Source organism: Dasypus novemcinctus, chromosome 3 (assembly GCF_030445035.2).
Source record: "Dasypus novemcinctus isolate mDasNov1 chromosome 3, mDasNov1.1.hap2, whole genome shotgun sequence".
NCBI classification, from domain to species: domain Eukaryota; kingdom Metazoa; phylum Chordata; class Mammalia; order Cingulata; family Dasypodidae; genus Dasypus; species Dasypus novemcinctus.
Window position 1 is genome coordinate 169,751,303 of NC_080675.1, and position 24,897 is coordinate 169,776,199.

The window sequence follows — 24,897 nt, forward strand, 5'->3', positions numbered from 1 at the left end:
GACCTGCACAAGTGGCTGATGCTACTCTACCTACAGCCAGGATCCATGGGGACACCCAGCCCTGGAAGGCGGAGGTGACACCCCCAGCCCCAGGGCCCAAGGAGGCCCCCTCCCAGGACCCCACACACTCACAGCTTCTGGAGTCCCGTGTAGAGCTCCATGTCCACCGCGTTGAGCGTGTGCAGGCTGCGCCAGTTCTCTATGTGTCTGCAGGGGCAGAGAGGAAGGGTCCAGGTCAGCTCGGGGCCATGAGAGAGGAGCTAGCTTTGCAGCCAGAGAGGCCTGCACTTAAACCCTGGATGAGCCGAATACAAGCCAGGCAAGTACAATCAACAAGTACCTCGGTGCCTCAGTTTCCCCCACTGCATGTTGAGCTTTGCTCCATCTACCCGACAGGGTTGTCGTGAGAGTTAAGTGGACTCACTGATCCAAAGCACCTAGGCCCATGGGTCCATTTAACGCCTTCCCCTCCTCTCTGGAGAGACTTCACTGTTTAGAGACTTGAAGCTCAATCTCCCTGGTTAAGTCTTTCTGACTCAGTTTCCCATAGTTACCTTTCTTTTCCCTTATTACAGTCTCCAAAATACAGGGTCTTTGTCTTAGTTCCTAAAGACAATTAAAAAATACAAATGGAGTGGAGGGGGGGAGGAGAAGTCTTGCCAGTGTTGCAGTGGGTGTGGCTTCTGGGTGGAGAAGCCCCATCCCAGGCTGGGGATCCACCCCCTCCCCAATGAGGTATCAGCAGCCCCTGTTGGGCTGGACCACAGCCCAGTCCATCCTGGAGCTTAGAACCTAAGAACTTCCGCCCAAGAACCAGGGAGAGAATGACTGGGAGCCAAATTCTAGTTTCATCTCTGGGACTTCAGAAGCAGGTGGCTCTGGGCAAGTGCTTTAACCTCTCTGGGTCCCTGGTGTCTTCTTTATTTGCCAAGGCAGAGGGTTGCACCAGATCAGCAACTTCCCTTTTCTTCATGAAGCTCTCCTTGTAGAATTTTCCCCAGAGGGACCTCGCATTCGAGGAGGTTTTTGTCTAGCAAGCACACTGCATTTATTTAGTAGCAATTAATTCATCTGCTTGGATTTATTAATCAAAGATATAAATCACTGTTAACTAGAGCTTTTTATCAACAGACCTCAAAGAGTGGTAACACCCAGTGGAAAAATTCCAGCCCAAAGCAAAAACACCTCGAGAGCTGGGTTGGCGTGGGAATGCTCGTCCAGGGCATGGGTTTCATTTCTGCTCGTTCTTTTGATACAAGGAGCAATGCCACCCCACTCCCTCCCATTATTGCTTATGGGTCCCAGGTTGAGAACCAGCAGGCAATTGCTACCTGAGAGGCCTTTCCCAGCTCTAAAGTGGTGGGAAAGGTGGCCCACTGCTGCTGTGCCACAGCTGTCCCGGGCCCCAGGTAAAGGTCTTCCCTGCCCGCGCCTGCCCCTCTGGGGTCTGATGCTCTGGAGCCATGAAGGCGAGATACCCACCTGGTGACGCCTGCAGACCAGTGGCATCTCACCCTGGACCGAGCTTCCCAAGGTATGCTCAGGCCACAAGAGTGATGGCTGCCCTGCCCAGCCCTCCTGTCCCTGGCCCAGCACACCTGTGGCTCTGCCATCTGCCACCGAGTCAAGCCGGAGCCAGGAAGGTCGTGCAGACACAAGGTATGCCGAGAGCCCACTTGGTGCCATGTTCTCTCGGGGCCCCTGCCGAGACGCCGGAGAAACTGGCATCTGCCGAGGACATGGAAGCAGGTGGCCAGGTCAGTCCGGAAGCCCAATTCCAAAGTCTTCGCCCCAGAAGCCTCCCAGCCCCAGCGCAGTGTCTGGTCTGGCCCCTCGAGGGCAGGGACTCTGGCTCCACATGGGATGAAGAGGAAGCCAGAAGGAGCAGCGCCACCGGGGCCCTGGGGTCTGTGCAAATGACCAAGTAGACACAATGTTTGGGGTGGGGGCACCCCACGAGGGCAAGAGATCCTAGCTTCATACGAGGATCTGCTTCCCAGTGGCTGAAAATCAATTTTTTTTAAATAAGCAAAGTCCTTTTTCTCGGCACACACTAGACTTTGATAAATGGGTTTTTTATTACCAATGAGTTGCCAACCGTGGTGACATTCGAAAACTGTCCCCTTCGCAGCCCTAATGTCCTTATGGGCACAAATCGACCCTCCCTCGACATACACCCCCACTAAAATTAAGGCAGGGAAATGAATGAACACCTTGGGGCAAGGGAACTTCAGGTAAAAAGAATAATAAGCCCCGCTTCCTCTGTACGGTCTGAGTTTTCCTAAATCGAGGGTCGGCATTTCATAGCCACAGGGCAATACTGAGGTGTGGTTAGGAGGGTCCAGGGCAGGTGGCGGCAAACCACAGCCCATGGGCCAAATCCAGGCCCCCACCCGGTTTTGAGCAGACCGAGAGCCAAGAACGGTGTTGGTCACTTTTAAAAAATCAAAGAAAGAATCGTATTTTGTGGCACCTGAAACGACACGAAATTCACACCGCAGAGACCACAGCCATCCACGTACAAATGACCTGTGGCTGTTCTCTTGCCGCACCCACAGAACTGAGCAGCGGCTGCAGAGGCGGGTCCAGCCCTTTGCAGAAAACCCTTGCTGACCCCTGGGCTAGAGGCAGACTGCCAGGATGTGAGTCCCGCCCCCACCTTGACCTTGGCCGCGTGACCTTGTCCAGGTGACGCCACCTGCCTCTGCCTCAGTTTCCTCATCTGATCAATGGGGATACTAAAACAGCGCCCCTCCTGAGAACGAGGCGAGGGCTGAATGACTGCCTTCGAAAGCCCTCCCAGCAGTGCCTGGCAGGCACCCAGGCCCGCGGGAGGGTGAGCCGCGCTGCAAAGTTGTCCCCCGTGCCTTCCAGACGCTGAGCAGTCTATTCTCAGACGAGCGCAGGCTAAAAATGGCTGGAAGTTGTCATTTCTCAGCAATCGTTGATAAAAACCCCCTGTGGCAGCAGGATAGAGGGGTAGTAAACCTGTCATTCACGACCTCCAGGAAAATTGCTCAAACCGAAAGTATCAACAGGCTCAAGCAAGGCACGGGCAGCAGGTGACAGACGGGGGACGTTCAGGACGGTTAAGGTGTGGCCCTGACATTTGCGGATGATGTCGGCAGGGCGCCTGCCAAGCTCCCCTCTGACTCACCGCTGGGTGCCAGACCAGCAGTTCCGGCAACTCTGCCAACCGCGGGTTTAAGTGGCCAAGGCGAGTTCCCGAGCACCATGACAGCAAGGTGAAGTCTGAAGGCAGGTTAGGTGTCGCTTTTTGGTTCACGGTGAATGTGGTTACCCCTGCCTAGTAAGATCACACGTAGCTTCTCCTTCTCTGTGCCTTTCCGTATTGTCCAGGTTGTCTTGAGCGAGCATTTATTCTGGACTTAGTACAACAAACGATAACTATGGTTTTTAAAGCAAGGTTAGGCAACTGATTCTTGGGCAGGGCAGGCCCTGGTTGCCCCGTTCCAGGACCACAGGCTGGACCACCTCCCCCTATGGAGGGGCCAGCTCACAAACCCACCCCCGCAGCAGGGGACAGCAGCTCAGAGCAACGTGGGGGCACAGGTCAGCGAGACAGCAGGGCTCTGCGCTTGTCTATATGCGCCGTGGAGGGGAGGCAGTGAGAAGCTGGCCCCCCAGAGACCTGCAGCCTCCTTCTCAGTCCGTATGTGCCTGCATCAGTCAGAAACAGGTGCTACTGGCCTCTAGTGTATCAAGGCCAGGATGCCGCTGAGCACCCTACAACGCAGAGGACAGCCCCACAACAAAGACTCATTCAATCCAAAATGCCAGCCGGGCCGAGGTGGACAAACCCTGCTTTAGTACATAAGGTTCTACCTAAGCTTGCCTTTGGAGAAAGAGTTCCATGGCTTAAAACAACAATAACAATTTTGGAAATGACTACTTTGCAGCAAACCCTAAAGTCAAAGCTTCTGAATCACTGGCTCCAGGTGAGAGGACAAAAATCAACACCAGGGCTCTGAGACCCTCTCAAATCAAAGGCACCACTTGAAAGGAAACAAGGGGCCACCTGGCCCACTGGGCCACTGTTGGGACAAGCGAAACATTCCAGAAGCAATGATGGTCTCTTCTCATGAACGGGTCAGTGGCCACTGGCTGCCCAGTGGCCTTTTCCCTCCCCTACATTTCCAAGACCTCTTCCAATCCCTGGAAATGTGAAACACCCCATCCAGAAAGTCAACTCTATGCCCTGTCCCTGCCCACTCACCACTGCCCTTCCTTGGCACCACCCAATCACCACTCTTTGCCAAGAGTTAATGTGCAATAATTTTCCAGAGAGAGGAAGGAAGTGGGGAATAAAATGACCACGATGACCGCCAGATCCCGGCTTAGGACTGCAGCTCAGAAAAGCTCAGTGCAGTCAAGGTGGCTCTCCATAATCAAAGGACACCAACCCCAGTTCTCTCGAGTTGGCTTAGGTAGGACAGCGCCAGGGGACCACAATGCAGGATATCTTCCAAAGTGTTAGAAAGACTGTCAGTGGCATAGCAACACCCCATGTTTCATAGCAGCAGCACTGAGTCAGAGAACAGATATACCCAAACCAGACACCCATTTCTGGAATGAGGCAGGGCAAAAATTAAATATTAATTGATACATCCTTAGAGAATAGAAACATCCTTTGTGCTAGACTAAATTAGATTATATTTTTGTACCATACTGTTCTCTTTCTCCTTCTGTTTTGCTCGTGCCAATATGGAAATGAATTGGCAATCTTGAGACATCTACAAATTAAATGATGCAGAAAGAGGGTGTAGATACACATGGTATGGGGAAAAGGCCATATTTTCATTAAAATCATGTCATATGTATATGTTTAGGAGCCATCTATACCTTCAATATTTAAGCCCAATACATAGAAGACACTAGAACACTGAGACGTCCACCCCTGTCAAATGCCAAGGGACTCGTTTTACCTTCTCTCTCTCCTCTGCTGTCAGATTGTTATTTTCACTGTGACTTCTCACTGCTATTAATGAGCTGTTCTTCATAACCAAATTTTCCGGACAACTAAATTCAAATGCAAAAAACCTCTACATTTTCAATATCCTTACTGGATGTTTTTTCCCCCTAAAATGCATTACACACTTCCTTGCCTTTTTAACCAGAGTAGACAGAACACAATGGAACATTTTCTTGACGACCTTAGATCATAATGTCAAACCTAACATATCTGCCAGGCTGTAGCACAGCAACCCCTTCAGAGGCTCTTGAAGCCTGCAGAGCTTGCATCCCTACCCAGAGTGGTCCAATATGATTTTTGAACTCTAATGGTCATAGCATCCCTTTTTACTAGTGTTATCAGGCTGTGGGCCATCACCTATGGAGACCCTAACACCAGGGACCCTCCTCGCTCCCAACGTACCCAGTCTGTTAGGGAGCAGCAGCTAAGAGCCGGCCCCGGGCTGCAGGCTCACCTGGAGAGGATTCCCAGTTCCGGGCCTTGGGAGCTGGACAGCCTTGGCCAGTTAGTCAAGCCTCTCTGGAGGACAGTTTCCTCCCAGGTATGATGAGGATGAGCAAAACATCACCGCCCTATCTGGCTGCCCTATGTGGTTTTTGTGGGGATGAGATGAGACAATGCACGCGTCCCCAATCCAGTGCCGATGGAGCGATAAACAGTACCATCCCTCTTGTTGGAAACGTGCGTTAAGTAAGAGCAAATAGAATCTGAACACTAAGGGAATGTGAAGAAATTCAGAGAGATCAGCCCTTGTTTACTTTTTATTTTTTTTGTTTGCTTCTTTCTTGGCTGCTTTCTGGACAATTGAGATTACCAGATAAGCAAGGCATACCTGGAGGTGTAGCCAAAATTCACATTTACCTGGTGGTACCTAAGGGGATGCCACTAATATTATGTTCAGTGTATCCATTCTTGGGGGGCATCCTGGCAGGAGGCAGCTATATCTGGTGTCCCTCCCATTTTCATACAAGAGTACCCCACTCTTCCAACACAGAACTCAAGCACCTCTGACAACACCACGCCTATGCACAGATGTCCCTTCCCTCTAGACCATGCCCGAGCTCCCATCGCCTTCCCACCTGAATCCTCGTCTAACAGGGAGGCTCCACGTGTTTGGGAGCCTGGGGTAAGCCAGCTTGGAATTCCATTTCCTAGCAATGCAGTACTGAAGCACATGCACACATACATATGTGCACGAACACATACATGCACACACAGGGGCACACACAAGTATGCACCGGGCATTTGACTTCGAAGCATTGTGGAGCAAGGAGGAAATTGATTTGTTACCCAGGCATATTATGTCTAGTGATCCAGACAGAAGCATTAGCTTTCAATTATCTGATATGTTTAGCATTATAAACAAACCGTCTGGAGCAGCAGCCCCATGTGCTCAGGCACCAAGGGGGTTGGGACGGAGCCGCATCAGATCACACCAGCCCAGCCGCCCATCTCCCTCCCATGACGTCTGTGAAGGGGGGTACTTGATGTCTGGGGAGCCAGACACAAGAGCCCCGGGGGCGGGCACGGGCTGGCGACCCCAGCATGCCAGCGCATTAGCACGCAGCTCGCTCCACGAGCAGCGGCATGCCGAGGACCGGGGGGAGCCAGCCCCGCATCTGGAACCCCCACGGGACCGCAGAAAGGAACAGTCAGCTCGTGCAGCGAACAGATGGGAGTCGGCAGCATCTGCGTCGGCTTCCTGATCAATTCCAAAGCTGCGTGCCAGCAACGGGGGGCGTTTCTAACACACACCTGTTCTTGTCAGGTGCCGGCAGGCCGCGGCTCCTAACAGAAGAAAAAGATCAAGGGCACGCCCCTCTGCCACCCCGCTAATCGGAGTCAGCAAATGCCCAGGAGCGAGAAGTCGTCTGTTCACTGGGGAGCCAGGGGCCGCCTGCTCTGACCTCAGCCTGCAGCCAGCCTGCCCTGCCCCTCACCATCTATTGGCCTCGCTCCAGTTTCCTCTGGTGCCTGAGCCGCTGGCTCGGAATGCAGAGCCCGGCCCACCCGCCCATCAGTGACCTAAGCTACCACTATCTCCACGTGAAGCGACAACCGCCTCCTAAGTGGGCCCCTGCTTTCCCTCTTCTGGACAACTGCCCACCGCCAAGGAGATCACACCTTCTGCTTCAGCCCTCCAGGGCTCCCCCTCCACTCTCACGATGAAATCCAAGCGCCCTGCTGCGGCCCTCGGCCCCTGGCTGCCTCCAAGGCTCCTTGTCCCCCACAGCGCCCGTGTTCTAGGCCCCAGCCCCACCGTCCAGGAGCCTCTGCAAGGACACTGGTCCACACCTCGTCTCAGCCCTCGGCTCTCAGCACAACAGTCACCCTCCCGGGAAAGCCTGCCCTGGCCGCCGAGGCCGGCAGCCCACCTCCTTCTCCAGATCCTTTCGAAGCCGGTGCTCTTCATGGCACTTACAACCACCGTAATGATCTAATTGAATTATCTGATTAAGCATGTGTTGCCGGAGGATAACGCGTGAGAACAGGCATCGTGTCTGGCTTACTCCTCACTTATTCTCCACCTGAACCTCAGCTCAGGGCAGTCACCCCCAGGAGGAGCACAGACCAGGGGTGTCCTCAGGCAGCTGGCGAGGGGCCCTCTCGACGCCCCATCTCACTGCCGGAGGCCCTCCACCCGCCACACCCGCCTGGCCCGCGCCCTGCCCCGCACAAGGGCCTGGCGCCTGGCCAGATCCCACGGGCATTCGGAACTCGGTCTCAGAGGGAGAACGTGGTGCAGGACACACCATTCGACCTTCCAGCCAGGGTCGGGCATCCGGGGAGATCCCCGCAGGGCAGGCCCAGCGGCGCGGGAAGCTCACCCCATATGCCCAGCTGTCTGCCAGGACCTCAGGTCTGACTGTCCCCTACCGGGGGTCGGAGGTGGGGAAGTGGGCAGGGCCCCGCTGGCCAAGCACAGGAAATGCCCCTGGCACCTTGTCGTGACTTTTCTTCACCCCAGTGTGAGGTTTCCGAGGGCAGTGACCAGGAGTTTGGGTTTCCAAAGTCTTACAAGTGCCCAGTGACATCTGAGGGTATGAATAAATGAAGGAGTCCCCAGGGTGAGTCAACAGCAGAACCTAAGCCTTTAGGGCTCCATCAGCTCCCCACGTGGACCTCCAAGCCCTCACACCTTCTCAAGGACTTTGTCCACCTTGTTTTCCCCCTCTCTTCTCCATAGCACTAGAATTTTCCATCAGCATGCAAACATGCCCTAGGAGAGTCCAACTTAAAAAATGAATGTCTCCTCAACTCCATGTCCTGCTCCAGCACCTCATGTCTCTATGTCCTTTCATGGCAAATATTTGCAAAAGAAGGTCTATACTCCCAGGCTCCATACCCCACTTCCCTTTGATTCTTCAGCCCAGTCGGTCTTCTGCCCCACCACTCTACTGAAACTATATCATCAAGGTCCCCGGTGGCTTCCACATTGCCAAATCCAAGACACCCTTCTCTGCTGTCCAGTTATCCATGCTCTCAGCAGCAATTGTCCTAATTAGCCGCTCTCTCCTTCTGGATATATTCTCTTCTCTTTGACTTCCTTGGCACCACTTTCTCCTGGGTTTCTACTCCCCTGGCCATTTCTTCTTGGTCTTCTTTGCTCATCAAGACTCTTTGCCTCATCTCTGAATGTTGGAGTCTCCCGACCTCACTTGGGGCCCCCTCACTGCTCTCCACTTACCATGGTCACCTCACCCAGGTGCTTGGCTCTGAATACCATTTATGTGCTGACAGTGCCCAAATTTGTGTCTCTACTCAGACCTCTCCCTGGAGCTCCAGACTCTTGCCTGAAATCTAATTGTGTCCAAAACAAACCCTTTCTTCCCTCCCACTGAGCCTTCTCGATCTCAGTAAATAACACCAGTATTGCACAGTTGTCCAAACCAAACGTCTTCCCTGCTTGCTCCCTATCCCTCCTCTCCCAATATCCAAGCACCAGCAAGTCAACCTCAAAAAGAGATATCAGCTCCGTGCACCTCTCACCATTGCTCCATTACTATCACCTGCTCAAGGCAAGTGTCACCTCTCACAAAGACAACTGCCCCCATCTTCCACTCCAGCCTAGAATCTGTCCTCCACACAGAAGCCTGAAGGAACTTTTTGTAACCTAAACCTGATCATGCCCCCCCTCCCCAAATGAACTGCCAATGGCTTCTCCCACACTTGGAATGAAATCCAGAGTCTTCCCAACATCAGGCCCTGCATGACATGACTCATGCCTCTCCCTCCTCAGCTCAAACAAACCTCACCCTCGTTCACTGGGCTTTAAGCCTCTTGCACTTGAGATTTCCTCTGCCTGAGATACCAGCTTCTGGATTCTTAAATGTCCCCTCCTGGGAGAGCCCTCCCTGGCCAACCTACCCAAAGCCATTCTCCATAACCTTCTCTACATCAATGCTTCACAACCCCAAGGGACTTTTGGCAATATTTGGAGACTTGTTTATTGCCACAACTGGGGCAATGCTGTTGGCATCTAGTGGGTAGAGGCCAGGAATGGTACTAAACACCCTACAAGGCACAGGGAGCCCCCCCAACAGAGGATTATCCAGTCCAAAATGTCTATACTGCCAAGGCTGAGAAATGCTGCTATTAATGTTTCCTTTATATCATTTGTCAAAATCTATAATTATCTCACCTAAGTGTCTGTTTAGTACATCTCTTCCCTAGCAGAATGCAAGCTCCATAGGGTCAGGCAACCTGCCTTCCTTAACACTTGACCCAGTTCCTGGTACACGGTTGAAATGTAAATGAAGAAATTAATAAATGACTTCCCCTCTTCAGAACGCTGAGATCTTGTGGCAAGTCATAAAAAGGTCTTGATGGGGAACCAGCACTTCCTCCCAACATTTGAAAAGACTAAGGCCTAAAGAAGCAAGCCACGGCCCTGGGGTTAGGGGGAGGGCATCAGAGCCCTGTGCCCCTAGGAACCCATCTCCTCCTGTTGAAGGACGAGAGTCAAGATGCACTGACTATAAAAACTTCCGTCCCTACTAGATATCTCAGCTTTGAGCCAGTAGAGAAAGAGAAGGCCTTTGATCAAGAGCAGAAACAGCCTGAAGCTGAGAGAGAGAAAAACACCGACTTGGACCCTCTCTCCCCATTGGGCCTTGGATGAGAAAGTCAGAGCAAGAAGGAGTGCTTGGTCCAGCCTAGAGCAGCTGGCTTGGAAATAATCCAAGAAAGGAAGTGGGAGCTCCGTGCCTAAGATCCACTTGCCCCAGGGGTCCTGAGAGTGCTGCCCTCTGGGTGGCCAATTTCCTTAGGAAAATATGAAGTGGCCAGGCCACCCTTTACTGAATTATAAAGCACTTATCACTTCTTTAATAAGTACCCGCACGGAGAACTTAATTCACTCAATATGGAAGTTATAAAGCCGAACTGGTAAGTGAGCATTAAGCTCAAGTGCGTTGCATAAAGACTTACGAGGGCAATATTTTCCCCTATTAAGAGGGTAGATTTCCTCACTGTGACTCTGCCTCAGACTCGCTCCACAGCTCAGGGATATTTTCATTGTTAGAGGGTAATTCCAGGTCACTGGGAGGAAAGGGAGTCCTTGACCTTGCTGGAATAATTATGCCCAGAATGTCAGAACGATTAGTCAAGGTGACCATCAGAAAGCAAGAGCACATTTGTGGGGCCTGGCTCCCTGCTCCAGCTGGGATGTGACCAACCACAGAGGGGAAGAGAGAAGTCACGGAAGGGCAGGCTCGGCCAAGAGAAATGTGGCCTGGGAGGATGCAGAGAGGGACACCCAAGGGCCAGGTCCTTTGAAGATGTGAGCAATGGAAGAAACCGGGGCTCAGGCCTGGTCATCTTTGTGATCTGTAAGGAACCCAGCCTGCCTTCCTGAAGGCTCCAAAGGGTTCCATTTAGGAGACTTGACAGATGCTCTTCCCCCAACCCGGAGAGAGGAATTCAGGTTTCTCTCTTGTGAACTCTTCTCCCCCTTGCGTCAGCAACAGTGAGCAGTTTTTCCCCCTCCGGCAATAAACAGTCTGTTCTTTTTCTCACATCCTCACTCTCTGGGAAGACATCTCTCTTCACATGACTTCAATTACTGCCTAATTAGAGTTTAATTCTAGTTCTACAGCTCTACCCTTGACGCCTAACCTTTCCTCTGTCCTGCGGTTTTTGTTCTTACAATATGCCTTCTTCTCGATGCCCAGGAACAGGTATGGCTAGAACAGCTCGCCCTGAGATCCGGAACTCTCTGAAACCACCTCCGCTGAGGCCTCCTGACTTGAAACATAAGAGCAAGGACAGTACGTAGACGTCACCTTATGTACAATACCAGTGGGTCAGCAAGAGCTACCCAGGTTGCTGGGTAGACGTCTGTGGTTAAGCAGGAAAAAGGGCTGTGATCGATTAGTGATGTCTACATGGGCAAGGTACCCGGGGACAATGTAACTACCATCACCCACTAACTAGATCCATCCAAGGGGCTTTTTGATCTCTCCCTCTTAAACTCAAGTCTTACCAATCCCTCCTGCATGATACTTATAGGCACTTCCCTGTCTTCTCGCTTCCACAGTAGCTACGCTGAGCAAGCGTGCCTCATGCCCAGACAAATACAACGGCCTCTGAGCAGAGCTTTCAGCTTCCAGCCTTTGTTTTAACTTGCTCTAGGCTCCACTTTCTCAAAAATGGCTTTGAAGGTGTCCCTCAAAGGCTCAAGTTCCCTCACCAATGGCTGCCGAATGCCTCTCACGCCACACTAAGACTTCCGTTAGGAAGCCTGAAGCCTGCAGGGAAATCTGCAACTGAGCAGAAAGGGTTGTATAAAGAGCCTTTGAGGACAGAAGCAATTTATTCTCTGCTCTGCTCTGCGGGCCCACCCCAATGCAACCTATTGAAATGCTTCCCTAAGGCTCCCATCCAGGTTGAAGCTGAGAGGACAGGGGGATTGTTAACCGGACTTGTGGGAATGGCCTTTGTAACCCTAAATTCCTTCTTCATAGAAAATTTTAAAAATCAAGCCACTTCAGGGAGCCAAGCTCACGTTCAATCCACAGAAAGCCAGCCTGCTGGGCACCACGAAGCCTCCCCTTCCCTGCTTCTCCCCTGGACTTCTGGAAGCAGTTATTTTGGGGGAAAAAAATAATGGGCTTGGAGTGGTTTGAATCTCCAGCCTGTGGCTTCCTAGCTGGGCAAGCTCCCCTGGCCTCGGTGGCCCATCTAAAAGCTGGGGGCGGTACGGCTGACCTCATGGATGCATCGTGTGTGTAAGGGACACAGCACAGTACCTGGAACAGGCTGGGGCTCAACGAATGGTTCTTTTCCCCTCCAAAAGGAAAAGCAGCCTTTGAACTGGGCAGGGACTGAGGTTAGGAACTGGGAGCTCGTAGCTTCGTGGCAGAGGCCAGGGGGAGCGTACGGCACCCCTGCCCCTCTGGCCGCCCTCTGCTCTGCCTCTACCCACCGCTTCCTGCCCCTCTGAGGACCAGCCTACACTTTGCAGTCAGCAAAGCAAAGCTCTGGCTACCCAGAGCTGGTTCCCTCCCTCCCTGCCAGCACCCAGCACTCAGGGAGAACTTGTGGAGCTGAACGTCTCCTTCTAGGGTTCCCATTCTCTCTTCATCTTCTTCCCTCCTCGATGTTTGGATGAGACCCTCCCTCCCAGCCTCAGTCCCTCGGCGAGCCCCGCCGCACCCCTCCAATCGCTGCAGAATTAGTTCTGCGCGGCTGCCGGGGTATGCGTGTGATGCTGCCACCTGCGTGTCTAGGCGGTATGCACCAAGCTTCCCTCAGGAGAGCGTAAATTCCTTGACAACAAAGTCCACCGCTGCATTCTGTTTACTTTGTTCAACTTCCTCTTGCCCTGTGCCCGATGCTGCGCTCAGCAAGCGTTCAGACCCCGTGGCGATTTCCAGCAGCTTCTCCTTGAGACTGGGACCATCTGGTCTCCATCCCGCCTAGAGAATAGCTCTCCAGGTCTGGGGCAGGGCTGAGCGTCAAGGATCAGAGAGGCACATGCTGCAGAGCCAAGAAGAGGTGCCGACTGACCCGCGGTCCCGCGGCCCCTGGTCCCTGAAAGCTCAGCACAGGAGCCCCCTCCTTCCCAGGGCTGCTCCTGGCCCCTCTTGGCAGGTGGCGAGCCCCTCTGCTACGCGCTCACAGAACCAGGCTGGTATTGGGAAGTGGGCAACAGGTTGAGACCACAAGCTCAGAACAGAAGGGGCTCCGTGTGCCAAGGTCCCGAGGGCCCCCTCCCAAGCCAGGCACCGACGCTTAGCCACCGGGACTTGGGACAGGAAGAGGGTGCCAGGGAGGGCCCGGTGGCAGCTATTTACCCATTGCTGTGGGAGTCAATATTCTAACAACTTCCTGACCCAAACGGGAGCGCGCTGGCTGAGCACCCGCTCCGCGCTCCGCGCAGGACATGCATTCGATTGCCTTGTCCTCTTGCGCTCACCCGTCTCCCTCACAAGACGCTGAGGTCCTCGGGGACAGGAGCTGTGTGGTCTTTTGTCTCCGCATCCCCAGTGCCAAAAGCAGGGCGCCTGGCTCCTAAAGAGCACTCGGTGAGCGAGGCCTGAGGCGGCAGGAGCCCTCCGTGCCGGGCTGTGGGCTCCACGCTCGGCAGGAGCATTTAATGCCCTGAAAGGAAGCATCAAAGCCAGGGAAGGGAGCCGAGGCACCGCCTGGGAGCTGCAGGGCATGTCAGGGCAGGCGACCACAGCAGGTGCCCTCCCTGGGGCCCTGCCGGAGGAGTTGGCCAGATGCACCACCACCCCCCAGGGCTGCCCCTCCACGGGAGGGCTTCTAGAAACCCAAGGGCAAGACGGTAAAGCTGCCCCCAACGCCAACACCTGGGGAAAATGTCCTGGAAACCCAGGCTTTGGCCCCACCCTTGCATGCGTTCCACTTCTCAGAGCCGCATAACAGACGGGTTCAGTCAGGGAACCAGGGGCTTCTCAACAAGGACCCCCTTCCCCCCTTCCCCCCCCACAGGCTCCCAAAATCGAGTCCAGCAGGCAGGTTAGCCCGGCCTCCCCTTCCCGGGAGGAGAGGGCAGCCGTGCCCAGGGAGTAAGCACAAAGCAAATACCACGCGATGCAGAGGGGAGTCCGGGCCAGGAAACAGCGGGGGTTTTCCCGTTGTACCCTGGTCACTTCTCACACTATGCACGGCCGGGTGGCTGCAGGGTGGCGGTAAATGAGCATCTCTGCCGAGCACAGGTGATCAGCCTCCGGCCCCTGGGCTCATGCAGGTCCAGCCGATCTTGCAGTGAGATAAGACTTGAAGGGGGAAGCCTCCTCAGCACCACGGCACCCGCCCAGCTGTCCAGCGGAGCTCCTTTGACCAGGCAGGTGCCTCTCCTCCCGAGCCGGTGTCCCGCTCACCCAGCCAAGCCGATCCCCAGCAGCAAGCAGGGCCTGCCTTCACTTACAAAGCACCTACTCTATGCCAGCTGCCTCAGCCCAGCGTCTGGCATCCCTACAGAGACCACCAGGCTGCAGCCCTCCCTCCAAGCCCAGCAGGAGCCCCTGTCCACAGGACAGTGACTCCTGTCCTTACTGCCATTTCAGGGAGTCACTAAATCCAGCCCCAATCCCAGGGGCTGGGCTAGCGCCCTAGGAACCCAGCCAGCACCCGGTCAGCCCGCTTTTCCCAGTGGGCGGGTCCAGGTCCCGCTCCTGCTTTTCTCATCACCACCTTACTATGGTCTAGAGGCCAATCACCAGCCCTGCAGACCACCGTCCATCCACCCCTTGGAGTCGGTGCACTGTCAGTTTTCTGTGAACAACAGCCTCTTCCCTTATTCTAACCCACCCTCTTAGAGCCTGTGCTAGCCATCCAGACCCCCATCTGACTGCAGCCCGCTCCCCCAGCCTGCCAGGACACGCTGGAATTGGAATGCTGGCTCTAACTGGTGGGAACAGCCAGACAGTGGTGCTCGTTTTCCTTAGACCCAAGTCCCCATCCCTCGCCTTGTCCCTTTTCCTTAGCAGATATCACTGGAAATTCAGAATGTGAAGAGTCTTAAGGCACCTACACCAACAGGCCCCTGGCCCTACGGGCGTGTGGGAGCACGGAAGGGCCAGTCAAGCCACCCCATCAAAAGCCATCCCAGAACACAAGCTCGGACCCCTGCAGGACTTGTCTATGCATTTGCTAAGGTAAAAAACCACACAGGAATGGTCAGCTCAGATCCTTGGGAAAACTGTGTGTCATGCCACTTCCTGGGCGCTTCTTAGAGGCTGGGTGAGTGCGGGCTCTTGCCATCTGGACTGAGGGCTGGCCTGGGCCAGTCCGCTGGGGAGGACATGACATCGAGTCTCTGCTCTTTCCCATTTAAACCTGAGTAACGTCAGCCGCTGCTGGGGACATGGGGGCGGGGGTGCCCCTTTAGAACGCAAGGCCAGGACACCTGGATGTTGTGCTTTTTCTCAGTGGAACCGGCCTGCTCACTAAAGAGGGCCAGTCCCAAGTCCACTGGGGCTGCTTACACAGGGTTCCTTTTATGCCCCTCGAATAAACATTTGCACCGAGCACACAAAGCTCTTCTTGTTGGTTGCAGCTTTATGACATAAGCGTGCATGACGCTCTAACTTACTCTTACTGGCCTCTATTCCCTCTCTTCCGTCTTTGTAAAAGGTAGCAGGCTTCTGTGAGTTGGCTCTGGATTCCTGAGCAGGCAATACCAGATGTGCAAATCTCTTTGCCTCTGAAAGGGCCAGGGGTCCACGGATTAGCATTCCCAAACACTCCCTAATGGCTTGGCCGCTGCTGATGGCTACTGCCAATGCCTCTGGCTCTCCGGCTCTTACCTGAGGTGCTCTCCCAATCGATTTAACCCTGGCTGGGAGGCAGGGAGGAAGATTTCCTCCTCCACGACCCCACACCTCAGCAGCCTCGCTGGCTGCCATCTACACCTCCCGCACTCCCTTGGCTCTCTCTCCCTGCCTTTCCCCCCATGTCGTTCATCTCCACATTTGGGAGAAGCGGCTCCTCTCCTGGCCGGCTGCTGTGTGCAGCCTGATATCACAGTTGGCGGCGATGGACAGCATGCTCCTTTCTCCAAAGCAGAAGCTTCACAGGGCACAGGCGGAGCGTGAGGCAGGGTTTCGGAAAGCCGCCCAGCGTCCAGCCATCTCGGGACGGGGCTACAGGTCTCCATGCCCTGCGCGCGTCGCCAGGGTGCGGGCAGCGTGGCTACGGGCCTGTCCCTGACCCAGAATTCCTCGCAATTGCTGCTGCAGCCCACCTCCTCGCAGTGGCTTTTGCAGCTGTATCCAGAGCTTTTTCCCGGGGAGGGGGATGCTCCCCAGGTGCCTCAGTTTCCCAGGGCTGCCTCGGCAGAGTGCCACAAACAGGGTTGCTTTAAACAACGGAAAAATTCGCCTCTCGCCGTTTGGAAGCCGGAAGTCCGAAATCAAGGCGTGGACAGGGCCTCCTCCCTGTGCAGGTCCAGGGAACATTCCTTCCTTCCGTGCCTCCCCCCAGCTTCCGGTCGCAGGCATTCCCTGGCGGGCAGCAGCGTCCCCCCAATCTCTGCCTTCATCGTCACAGCACTGTCTTCTGTGTCTTGTGTCTGTGTCCACATTTCCCTCTTCCTTTTAAGGGCTTCAGGGCCCAGCCCCACCCAGCAGGACCTTGTCTTAACTGGATCACATCTGCAGTGACCCTCTTGCCAAACAAGGTCCCGTTCAAAGGTCTTGGGGGGTAGGACTTGAGCATGTCTATTTTTAGTGGACAAAACTGAACCCACAACACCACGACAGCACCCATGGCTGCAGTGTGACTCCCAACACGTGGCCCCAGGTGGCCGACCACATCCCATGGGCCTGGTTGTTCAGAGCCTAGAACAGACAAGGTCAAAACCAAAGGGAGGTTAAAAAAAACAAAAAAACAAAAACAAAAAAAGGAAAGGAAAGGAGTGCTGCTGATTCCCTAGGAAACACACATGCAAATGACTAGCAGAAAAACCCAGGCAAGCAGGTGCCGGCTGAGATGCGCCGTGTACCCCACAGTACCCCTGGGGCCCTCCCTGCAGTGCTCCCCGCTGACGCCAACTGCCAGAATCTGCAGCTCTCCCCACCTAGAGTGTGGGGTCATCCCACCCCCCAGAGCAGCCCTCCCAGGGGTGATGGAGGACACATATGCAGTCCTGGCCCCCGACACTGCCCTGAGCCTTTGTTCCTCACCATTCCCCACAGTGTCGCCCTGGGATTTGCTCATTTTCCACAGTGGTTGCACACTTGGGTATCACACCCCTTCTGGCTTCCTTAACTTCTTGTCCCAGGTCCCCACTCCCCCACTTTGTGCCTGGGTTTCCTTCCCAAATAAACTACTTGCCCTCGAGTGTTATTCACAGTGTCTGTTTCTAGGAGTTCCCAACCTAAGACACCTTCTTGCCAACCAGCTGCTAGACACTGGCACCCATGTCCACCTTCCCAGCTGTGTCACCTACCAGGTGACTCAGACCCTATAACCAACTTAAAAGAAGGAACAGTTACCTTCCCTAATCACCTACCAGCTGGCTCTGCATTTACCCACATAATCCCATTCCAGTCCCACAGGCGCCTTAACAGATTGGTTTTATCATTCTTGTTTGGAGATGAAGGCTGAGGCTCCGAGAGGTTGGGCAAACTTCCCAAATGCTGCACAGCCAGGTTGCAAACCCTCCTTGTACAGATTCTGAAACAAGTGCTCTTAATCCTGCACTCGACTGTCCTTTCAGCAATCTGCTCTTCTCACCGTTCCATGCATGTGCTCTCCCCTCTGGCACACCTGTTCCTCTGATCTCTTCTGAAAATGTCCTACCTGTTGCACGGAAGTATAGAGATGACCAAAGGACTGTATATAAGAAAAACTACATAAAACTCTAACACATCCTGGAAATGTAGGGGAGCAGTATTAGGATCCTTATTCCTCATCTTTATCACTCCACAGGCTTCCCTTGATCGCCCCATCCTGGTCTGACCTTCTCTTTCAGCCCCCATCACAGCCTGCTCAGTGCTGGAGTTCTTTGTGGACACATCTTAACTCCCCTCTTTGCCCGCTGTTCGGACCATAGGATGTGCTGAAAGCCTCTTCCCAAATGAACTAGTCAGTTAATACCAAGATGTGACGCGTGGGAGCCCACATGAGCCGCACGCCCTCTCCATCCCACATGTCCACAGCTGCTGGTGAAAGAAGCAAGGCTGCAATCACTTGCCAGAACATCCCTGCAGACCTGTCACCTGCCAGCACGGCCCTCGGCCCTGACCCAGTCGTCAGGAGTCAGTTCCAGCAGGGCGACCAAGTGATGAGGCCCCAGCCTCGTCTCCGTTGGACCAATCCCGGGTTGTGCCATTGGGCACCACTTTGATGGCAAGTGAGGGAGAGGGAGGGGAAATGATGGAAGAGATTATGCATTTCTGAGAGTCATCATTAAAGAGAAACAAAATTAAAAGTCTGGGCTATACCCTCCCCATACCCTCCTACCAGGGAAATACACATTCTCAGGAGTGCTATGAAATTAGGGGGAAAGAAGAAAATGATTGACCATCATTAAAAGCAGTTTCCTCCCCCTGCTGTTAGACTTAGCATTAGTTCTCTACATGGTGGGAAGACGACAGATTCAGGTTCCATATGGAGCCTTATAACCTTGGTGTCTGTGTAGGGGTGGGAAGTGGAGCAGGACCTCTCTGGCCTGAGGAGGCATGTGGGCACACAATGTGTCCAGCACCCAGACTTGCCAATGGGGCCCTGGGCTCTCAGACCCTCCCACCATACCACCTCTGACCACTGGAGACACTCTGGCAAACTTCCATCCAAACTTCCAGCAGAGACCCCAGACCAATGCAGGGAAAGGATCTTTAATGGAATTACGCTCCATTGTCTGATCTGCCATGGATTCTTCTCAGGAGGCTATGACCTTCCATGGACAGGAACTCTGACATAGTCCTCCTAGGGGGCTACAGGACACCAGCTGGCCGTATCCCTCAATTTCCTGAGCACTGAAAGGTGATGCAAACACACACAGACCTTCTCAACGATGGTGAAGCCAAGTCCGGACATGGTGCTTTCAGTGTCAGCCATCTCTCTCCAACTGGACCCTTAAATAATAAAATGGTGGCCCTAATTGCAAAAGATGGATTCTGGAGGGTTTGGGGATGGAGGCGACACAGGCTAAGGAGAGATCTTCCACAATCCCACCTTACCTTACTTCAACCTGTCCAGATTCCTCTCCCGGTCTTGCACAAGAGCATCCCATCAGGAGGCTCAGCCCCACAGGGTGCCATGGAATACACAGCCAAAAGAAGAGGCGTTCAACAGCAACGGCTGCCCACCTGCTCTGCCAGGGTCCATTCTGCCCTCTTTCCCGTCCATTCTCCACAGCACCTACAGATGTCCTTAAAACACATATTTGTCCTTAAAACAAACATTTCCATGGGGGTCCTGAATCTAAGCATAAAGCAAAATTCCTCAATGTGGCCAAGCAGTGTGGACCTCACAGCCTCCTCTCCACAGGCGCAGCATCACTCATTGCACCGCAGCCACAGGCACCCACTGTGAACGCCAGGCTGTCACTGCTCAGGGCCTTGGCCCGAGTTTACTAGTGCTTTGCCTTCTCCCTGGGAGATGATGTCCATCCCCCTTTCTATCTGCCCAGTTCCTTCAAAAGTGTTGGGGGAAATGTGCTTTCTCAGAGAAGACTCTGCAGCCCTCCAGGACCGGGCTGAGTTCCCCAGGTTATACGGCATCACCCTGGGGTCCCTGTCACAGCCCTGGCCATTCAGCTCGCAGTTGTTAGTTTAGTGGCGATCTCCTGTCTGATGTTAGAAGAGGCCTGTTGGCTCAGCTATATCCCCAGCACTCAAGTCAGACGCATAACAGTATTCGTCAAGTTGCTTAATACAAATAGGATAGTTTTGTGGAAGAGGGATTGCTAAGATGGGTACGCCGGCTCCTTCCATGAGTGTCCAAGCACCTGCCTCCAGAACGACACTGCTCGGGGAGGCTGTCCTGTGAGCTGGCCGGTCGAGGCACTCTGAACTGCTGAGACTGTTGGGGCAACTCCGCTCCAACTTTCTGACTTCCTGCCCACAGCCCAAGCATACCCCTTAATATGTCTTTCCTCAACTAAAACCCCGGTTCCTCCAAAAGCTTCTGAGCGGGGCTACCTGAAGAGCTCAGAATGAAATACACACAGCTGTGGCTCCAAAGCAGGCTACGTGCTGGAGCTGTGGCCTAAGCCACAACAAACTTGGGGGCCAAAGCAGCTGGTTGGGAGAGCAAGAGCTTCCTTCTCCAAAGAAGGGTAGCCCATTGCTTCGCTGTGCTCTCAAAGATCCGGCACTGACTGCAAAACACACAGCAGAGGCCAAGAGGCAGATCCCAGGGAGGGACCCAGACTAGGGACCCTCCCAGACAAGACTCGGCCCCCTGGCTTCCAGGCCCTGCCATCAACACTACCCAACATGGCGAGCACACACAGAGCCAGCCCATCTTGTCCTCTTCCAGGCTGTCTTCAAAAGGCATGACTCCTGTGAACACAACCATCAGGTTCCATCTTAACCTTAATAATGGGTGACCCTGTGGCTCCTCACAGGCTTGGCCCCAGAAACTTCCTCCTGTGCTCGGATCCCAAACGCACAAGGTAAGCAAGGCTGCTTTACGTACATGGATGCCAACCTGCTCCCTGGCGCTCACATCTGCGGCCGGCCTCCTTCAGGCAGGGCCACCACATCCCGGCACGCACCTGGACGGTTCCCCCAGAACGTCTGAAAGAGGAGCCACCACTTCCAGGCAGCCCATCCCCAGGGCCTCCCCAGGGCTGGTGGTCAGTGTGTCCAGAAATGCTCCCATCTCTCCAAGGCCGCCCCTCCTCGCCCTCTCCCCTCCCACACTCGAGGGCTGCACCATCTCGTTTCACCTCTGCCCGGTCTCAGTCCCCTTTGGCTGTTCCATTTTAGCTGGAGAAAGGACTATAAAAGGATGCCCCTCAAAAGAGAAGCAAAGCAGAGTGGATAAGAAAAGAAACAAGATCCTCGGAGAGCAAGCAACTTAGTAAGTCCGTGAAGTCTATCATTGCTTCTCAGACCTCACTGTGCAGGGGAATCTACGTGGAGGGCTTTTAAAATGCAGATTCTGGGGTGAGGTCTACAGTTCTGCACCCCAACAAGATCCCAGGTGATGCTGATGGCCCACAGACCAGCCCCAAGGCTGCAACGCCCTGTGTACACACTGCTGGGCACGGAGTTGGCACTTCAAATACCATCTGTTCAACTGACTTAAATTGCAGGAGGAGCTGGGTTTGACAGCAGGGCTCATTAACAAAGAGCCAGTGATGAGCTGAAGCTGTCAATTAAGCCCACGATTCACAACCTTCGCTGCACATTAAGATCACCTGGGGAGGCTTCTTCACCTGCCCGGGCAGGGACCCTACCCTCAAAGAGTCTGATTTAAATGGTCTGGGGTGGAGCCTGGACATTCGTGGTTTTTAAAAGCTCCCCTGGTGATCCGACTTTGCAGTCAAGCTAGAGAACACGGAGAGCCAGGTGCAGGGCAGCCACTGTGCACAGGGCGAGGCACTGGACAGGCAAAATAGAATGAGACGAGGTGCCTGTCCTCAGTGAACTTGGAGACTAAGAAAAGAAACAGGTCCACACGTGGCGATCACGGACAAAGTACTAGGAGGCATATTCATAGAAAGTGTTCTGAGAATATAGATGGAGTAACTGATCCAGCCTGGGGGAAAAGGGGGGGGGGGGAAAAACAGTAACCAAGAGGTAGCAATATTTGGGTCCTGAAGGTTGAGTAGGAGGTTTCTAGGCAGTCAAGGGGAGTAGCTGTCCCAAGCCTCTGTTCTTCCGCATCACCGGAGATGGGGACTTGATATGTGCCCAGGACATATAAGGACAACCTAGCACGTGCTCTCTGTCACCAGCTGGAGCTATTTGGAAGGCCGTGTGAGCAGCTAGGGTGCCAGATCAGCTGGAGGCCAGGCGGGAAATTGGAGCCCACACCGATACCTGACAGAGGACATTAAATAGGGGGACTAGTGATGGACTGGAATTGCTAAAATGCGACGAGGGACCCACAGAGCAGCCCATCGGGAAGCCCGCAGGCTGAGGTATAAGAGGAGGACGTGGTGTTCCAGAGCCCAGGGTCAGAACCGTCTGGAAGGAGCTGGAAACAGCGGGGACAACCCGGCGGAGGCTGGGGCCACTACGAGACACAGATGCAAGATGGTCCCCCAAGGGAGTTGGGTGGGAAAGCCCGGCTTCTCCTTCCTGCCCACCGGTCTGCAGCGGTGCCTCTCATCGGCCAACCCAGCCAGAAGCCATTTGGCAAAGGGGTCCGCAAGGTGTAGTTGTCAGGGGTGAGCCCCGGAAGGGCAGGGAAAGGATCTGAGCACTCACAGATAAATGACAGATTCATTCCGGGCATCTGGCAAACGCAGGCTAAGCAGGAACCTGACCCCATTCCCCCACATTTAAAACTTTACCTTGGTTCAGAGCAGAGTTTTCCAGCCAGTGTGCTGCAGGCAGGGTCACCAGGGACTGGGGAGGCCCCTAGAAACCCGGGGAGGTCACCTTTAGCTACGGCGAAGCTCTTCCATTCACCTGCCACGGGGCTACACAAATATCATCAATTTCTCTGTGTACAGTGATGTAAAAATGCTTGGGAAGCTGGCTCAAGGAAGAAGCAAAGGAAGAGGGACTGAAGGTTCTTCTCCCCGTGCAGGAAGGGTCTCTCAAGGGAGGCAGCCCTCAACCCTCCTACTGGTGCTGCCACCTGGGAGCACCAGGAAGGAGGCCATCGAAGAGGGGACTGACCCCTAAACAGGAAAGTATGCCCAAATCTACCTTCCTCATGGAATCCTGAGGATGGAGAATTTCTTGAAATGAAGCCAAAAGATGTCCCAGCCCCAAGGAAGTAAGGGAGGCTACAGAGGATCATGATCTCAAGCAGTCATTTCTCTCACTCAGCTGGCCAAGGGAAGCGCAGGTGCAGTAGCCAACTCTCTGAAAAGTGAGGAGGCCAGATCCCCCCAGACCCATGAGGGGGCTGAAACTCGGGGCCACTTGCTTCTGGTTCCCTGTAGAAATGGCTCTAAGTTCACCTCGATCAAGTCCATGGAGAAAGCTCAGGCCTGCCCCTCACAACAGCCAATGCCATCAAGGTTTCTGGATTTATTTGCAAATGGACTGGGAAGCTCATCCTGAGATTCCAGCCAAAAAGGCATATCCACTACCACACCTTTGGCCAGAGTGGGTCCCCAGGCCAGGCGCTATCTTGGATGGGGTACAGCTTCAGGAGAGGCACACCGGTGCCGTAAGCAAGGTGGAGACCCTCTCCACAAACCAAGGTATTCACACACTCCAGCTAGATCCCCATAGCACCGTTTTATTTACACTGGATTTTTATTCCACCCATTTAAAAGAATATTAGGATACATAAAATATAGACATAATCTAAAATAGGAAAACTGTGGATATAAACACAACACAGACCATTTTAAGGCAACAGACTCTATGTTAACCCAAGATGAACTAATTCCCACAACCAGGCACAGAAATTGGCCATCAGGTTCCTGGCAGGGAAGGTGAAAAGGGAAACACATCGGTTACTCAAAGTCATCTTAGAGATAAACACTTTCTCCCCTGACATTAAATTCAGAAAAGCATCTATAACATAAATCCTTGTCTAAAAGATTGTGTGTGGCACTGCGGAAAAGCATATTCTTTATATTTCTACAAGAGATAGAAATGCTCTTCAAATGAGTAACCACTTGTTTTTTTTTAATCACGTCTATACCGGTCGTGAACACATGTCAACCATAATTCAATAAAGTCAATTTTGTAGGATAAAGCTAGGAAAATACTGTCCAGACACACTGGTTTCTAAAGACCTAATTTAGTACACGAATCAAACATGGAGAAACGCAGAGAAATCATAGCGGAAGCAGCCCTTCAACGTGCCTCGCTCGCCGTTCGCGGCTGTAGCACACCTCTGATTCTTTAACACGGGTCCACGGTGCAGGTATTTCGGGCTGCTGCTAAAAGGCAACATCTCAAGCATGCAAGAGGTAACGCTGTCATTCATTCGTGGAAGTTTACGGGCCAGAGATGCCACCTCTGACCCTCTCTTCTCCCATTCTTCCCGCCTCCCCAGCCTGGCCCAAGTGTCATTCCTAGCTGTTCTGGTTGCTGCATTTTACACACACACACACACGCACACATGCACACACACGCACACGCTCACTCTCCCCCACCAGCACCATGTCACACTGACCATGACGACCCTGGGTTGGAGAGAAACTCGCATGGAAAACACCCAAACACTCTGGCTCAGAGTACATGTCTGAAGGGACAATGTTGGGGTCCCTGGACTGGCTGGGCCAGACCCCGCCCGTACCCCCTACTGGGGTCGGAGGCGGCTCCGAGGATGCTCATCACACCCGCCGGCCGTGCGGGGTGAGGAGTTCCCCGGGCACCGGAAGCCCCAGCCGCCGAGATCCAGCCCTCAGGCGAAACTTGCCTATCGCCGTGCCCAACATGCCAACAAGCCCGTCTTTCTCGTGTGGTTCCTCCTCTGACCTACGGGAAAGAGCAGGGAAGATTTCTCCATCGCGTCCTTCCTGCCAGGTCTTCCTTCAGAGAATCCTCCCAGCACCCACCCCCCCAAGCTATAGTATCATGCCTGTTTTCTACAGGAGGAAACTGAGGCACAAAGGTGTGAGTAGCTTGCTCAAGTTGTGCAGTGCCCTCGTCAGCCAGAGGACACTGCCCGGTCTCAGAGTGATCTAGAGTCCCCCACCTCCCCTCCTTGGAATCCATCATGGAAGGAAGGACAAGTGGCCACAACGCCCACTTGAGATCCTGTTCAAGTGTGTCCACGGCCCTGCTAAAGGAAAAGTTGAGACAGCAAAGTCCAGACAGATGGAGAAGGTGGCTTGGCAC

The 24,897-nt window shown here is 53.8% G+C and overlaps 1 protein-coding gene across 2 annotated transcripts in view; it reads right to left on the minus strand.

Moving 5' to 3' along the window:
* NTRK3 (neurotrophic receptor tyrosine kinase 3) overlaps positions 1 to 24,897 on the minus strand; it is a 371,583-nt gene that overhangs the window by 299,764 nt on the left and 46,922 nt on the right. For both annotated transcript variants that reach the window (XM_004467918.5, XM_023591542.3), the window contains exon 2: positions 133 to 207. In XM_004467918.5, coding sequence (XP_004467975.2) covers positions 133 to 207 — 75 coding nt within the window. The remainder of the gene's footprint in view (positions 1 to 132; positions 208 to 24,897) is intronic.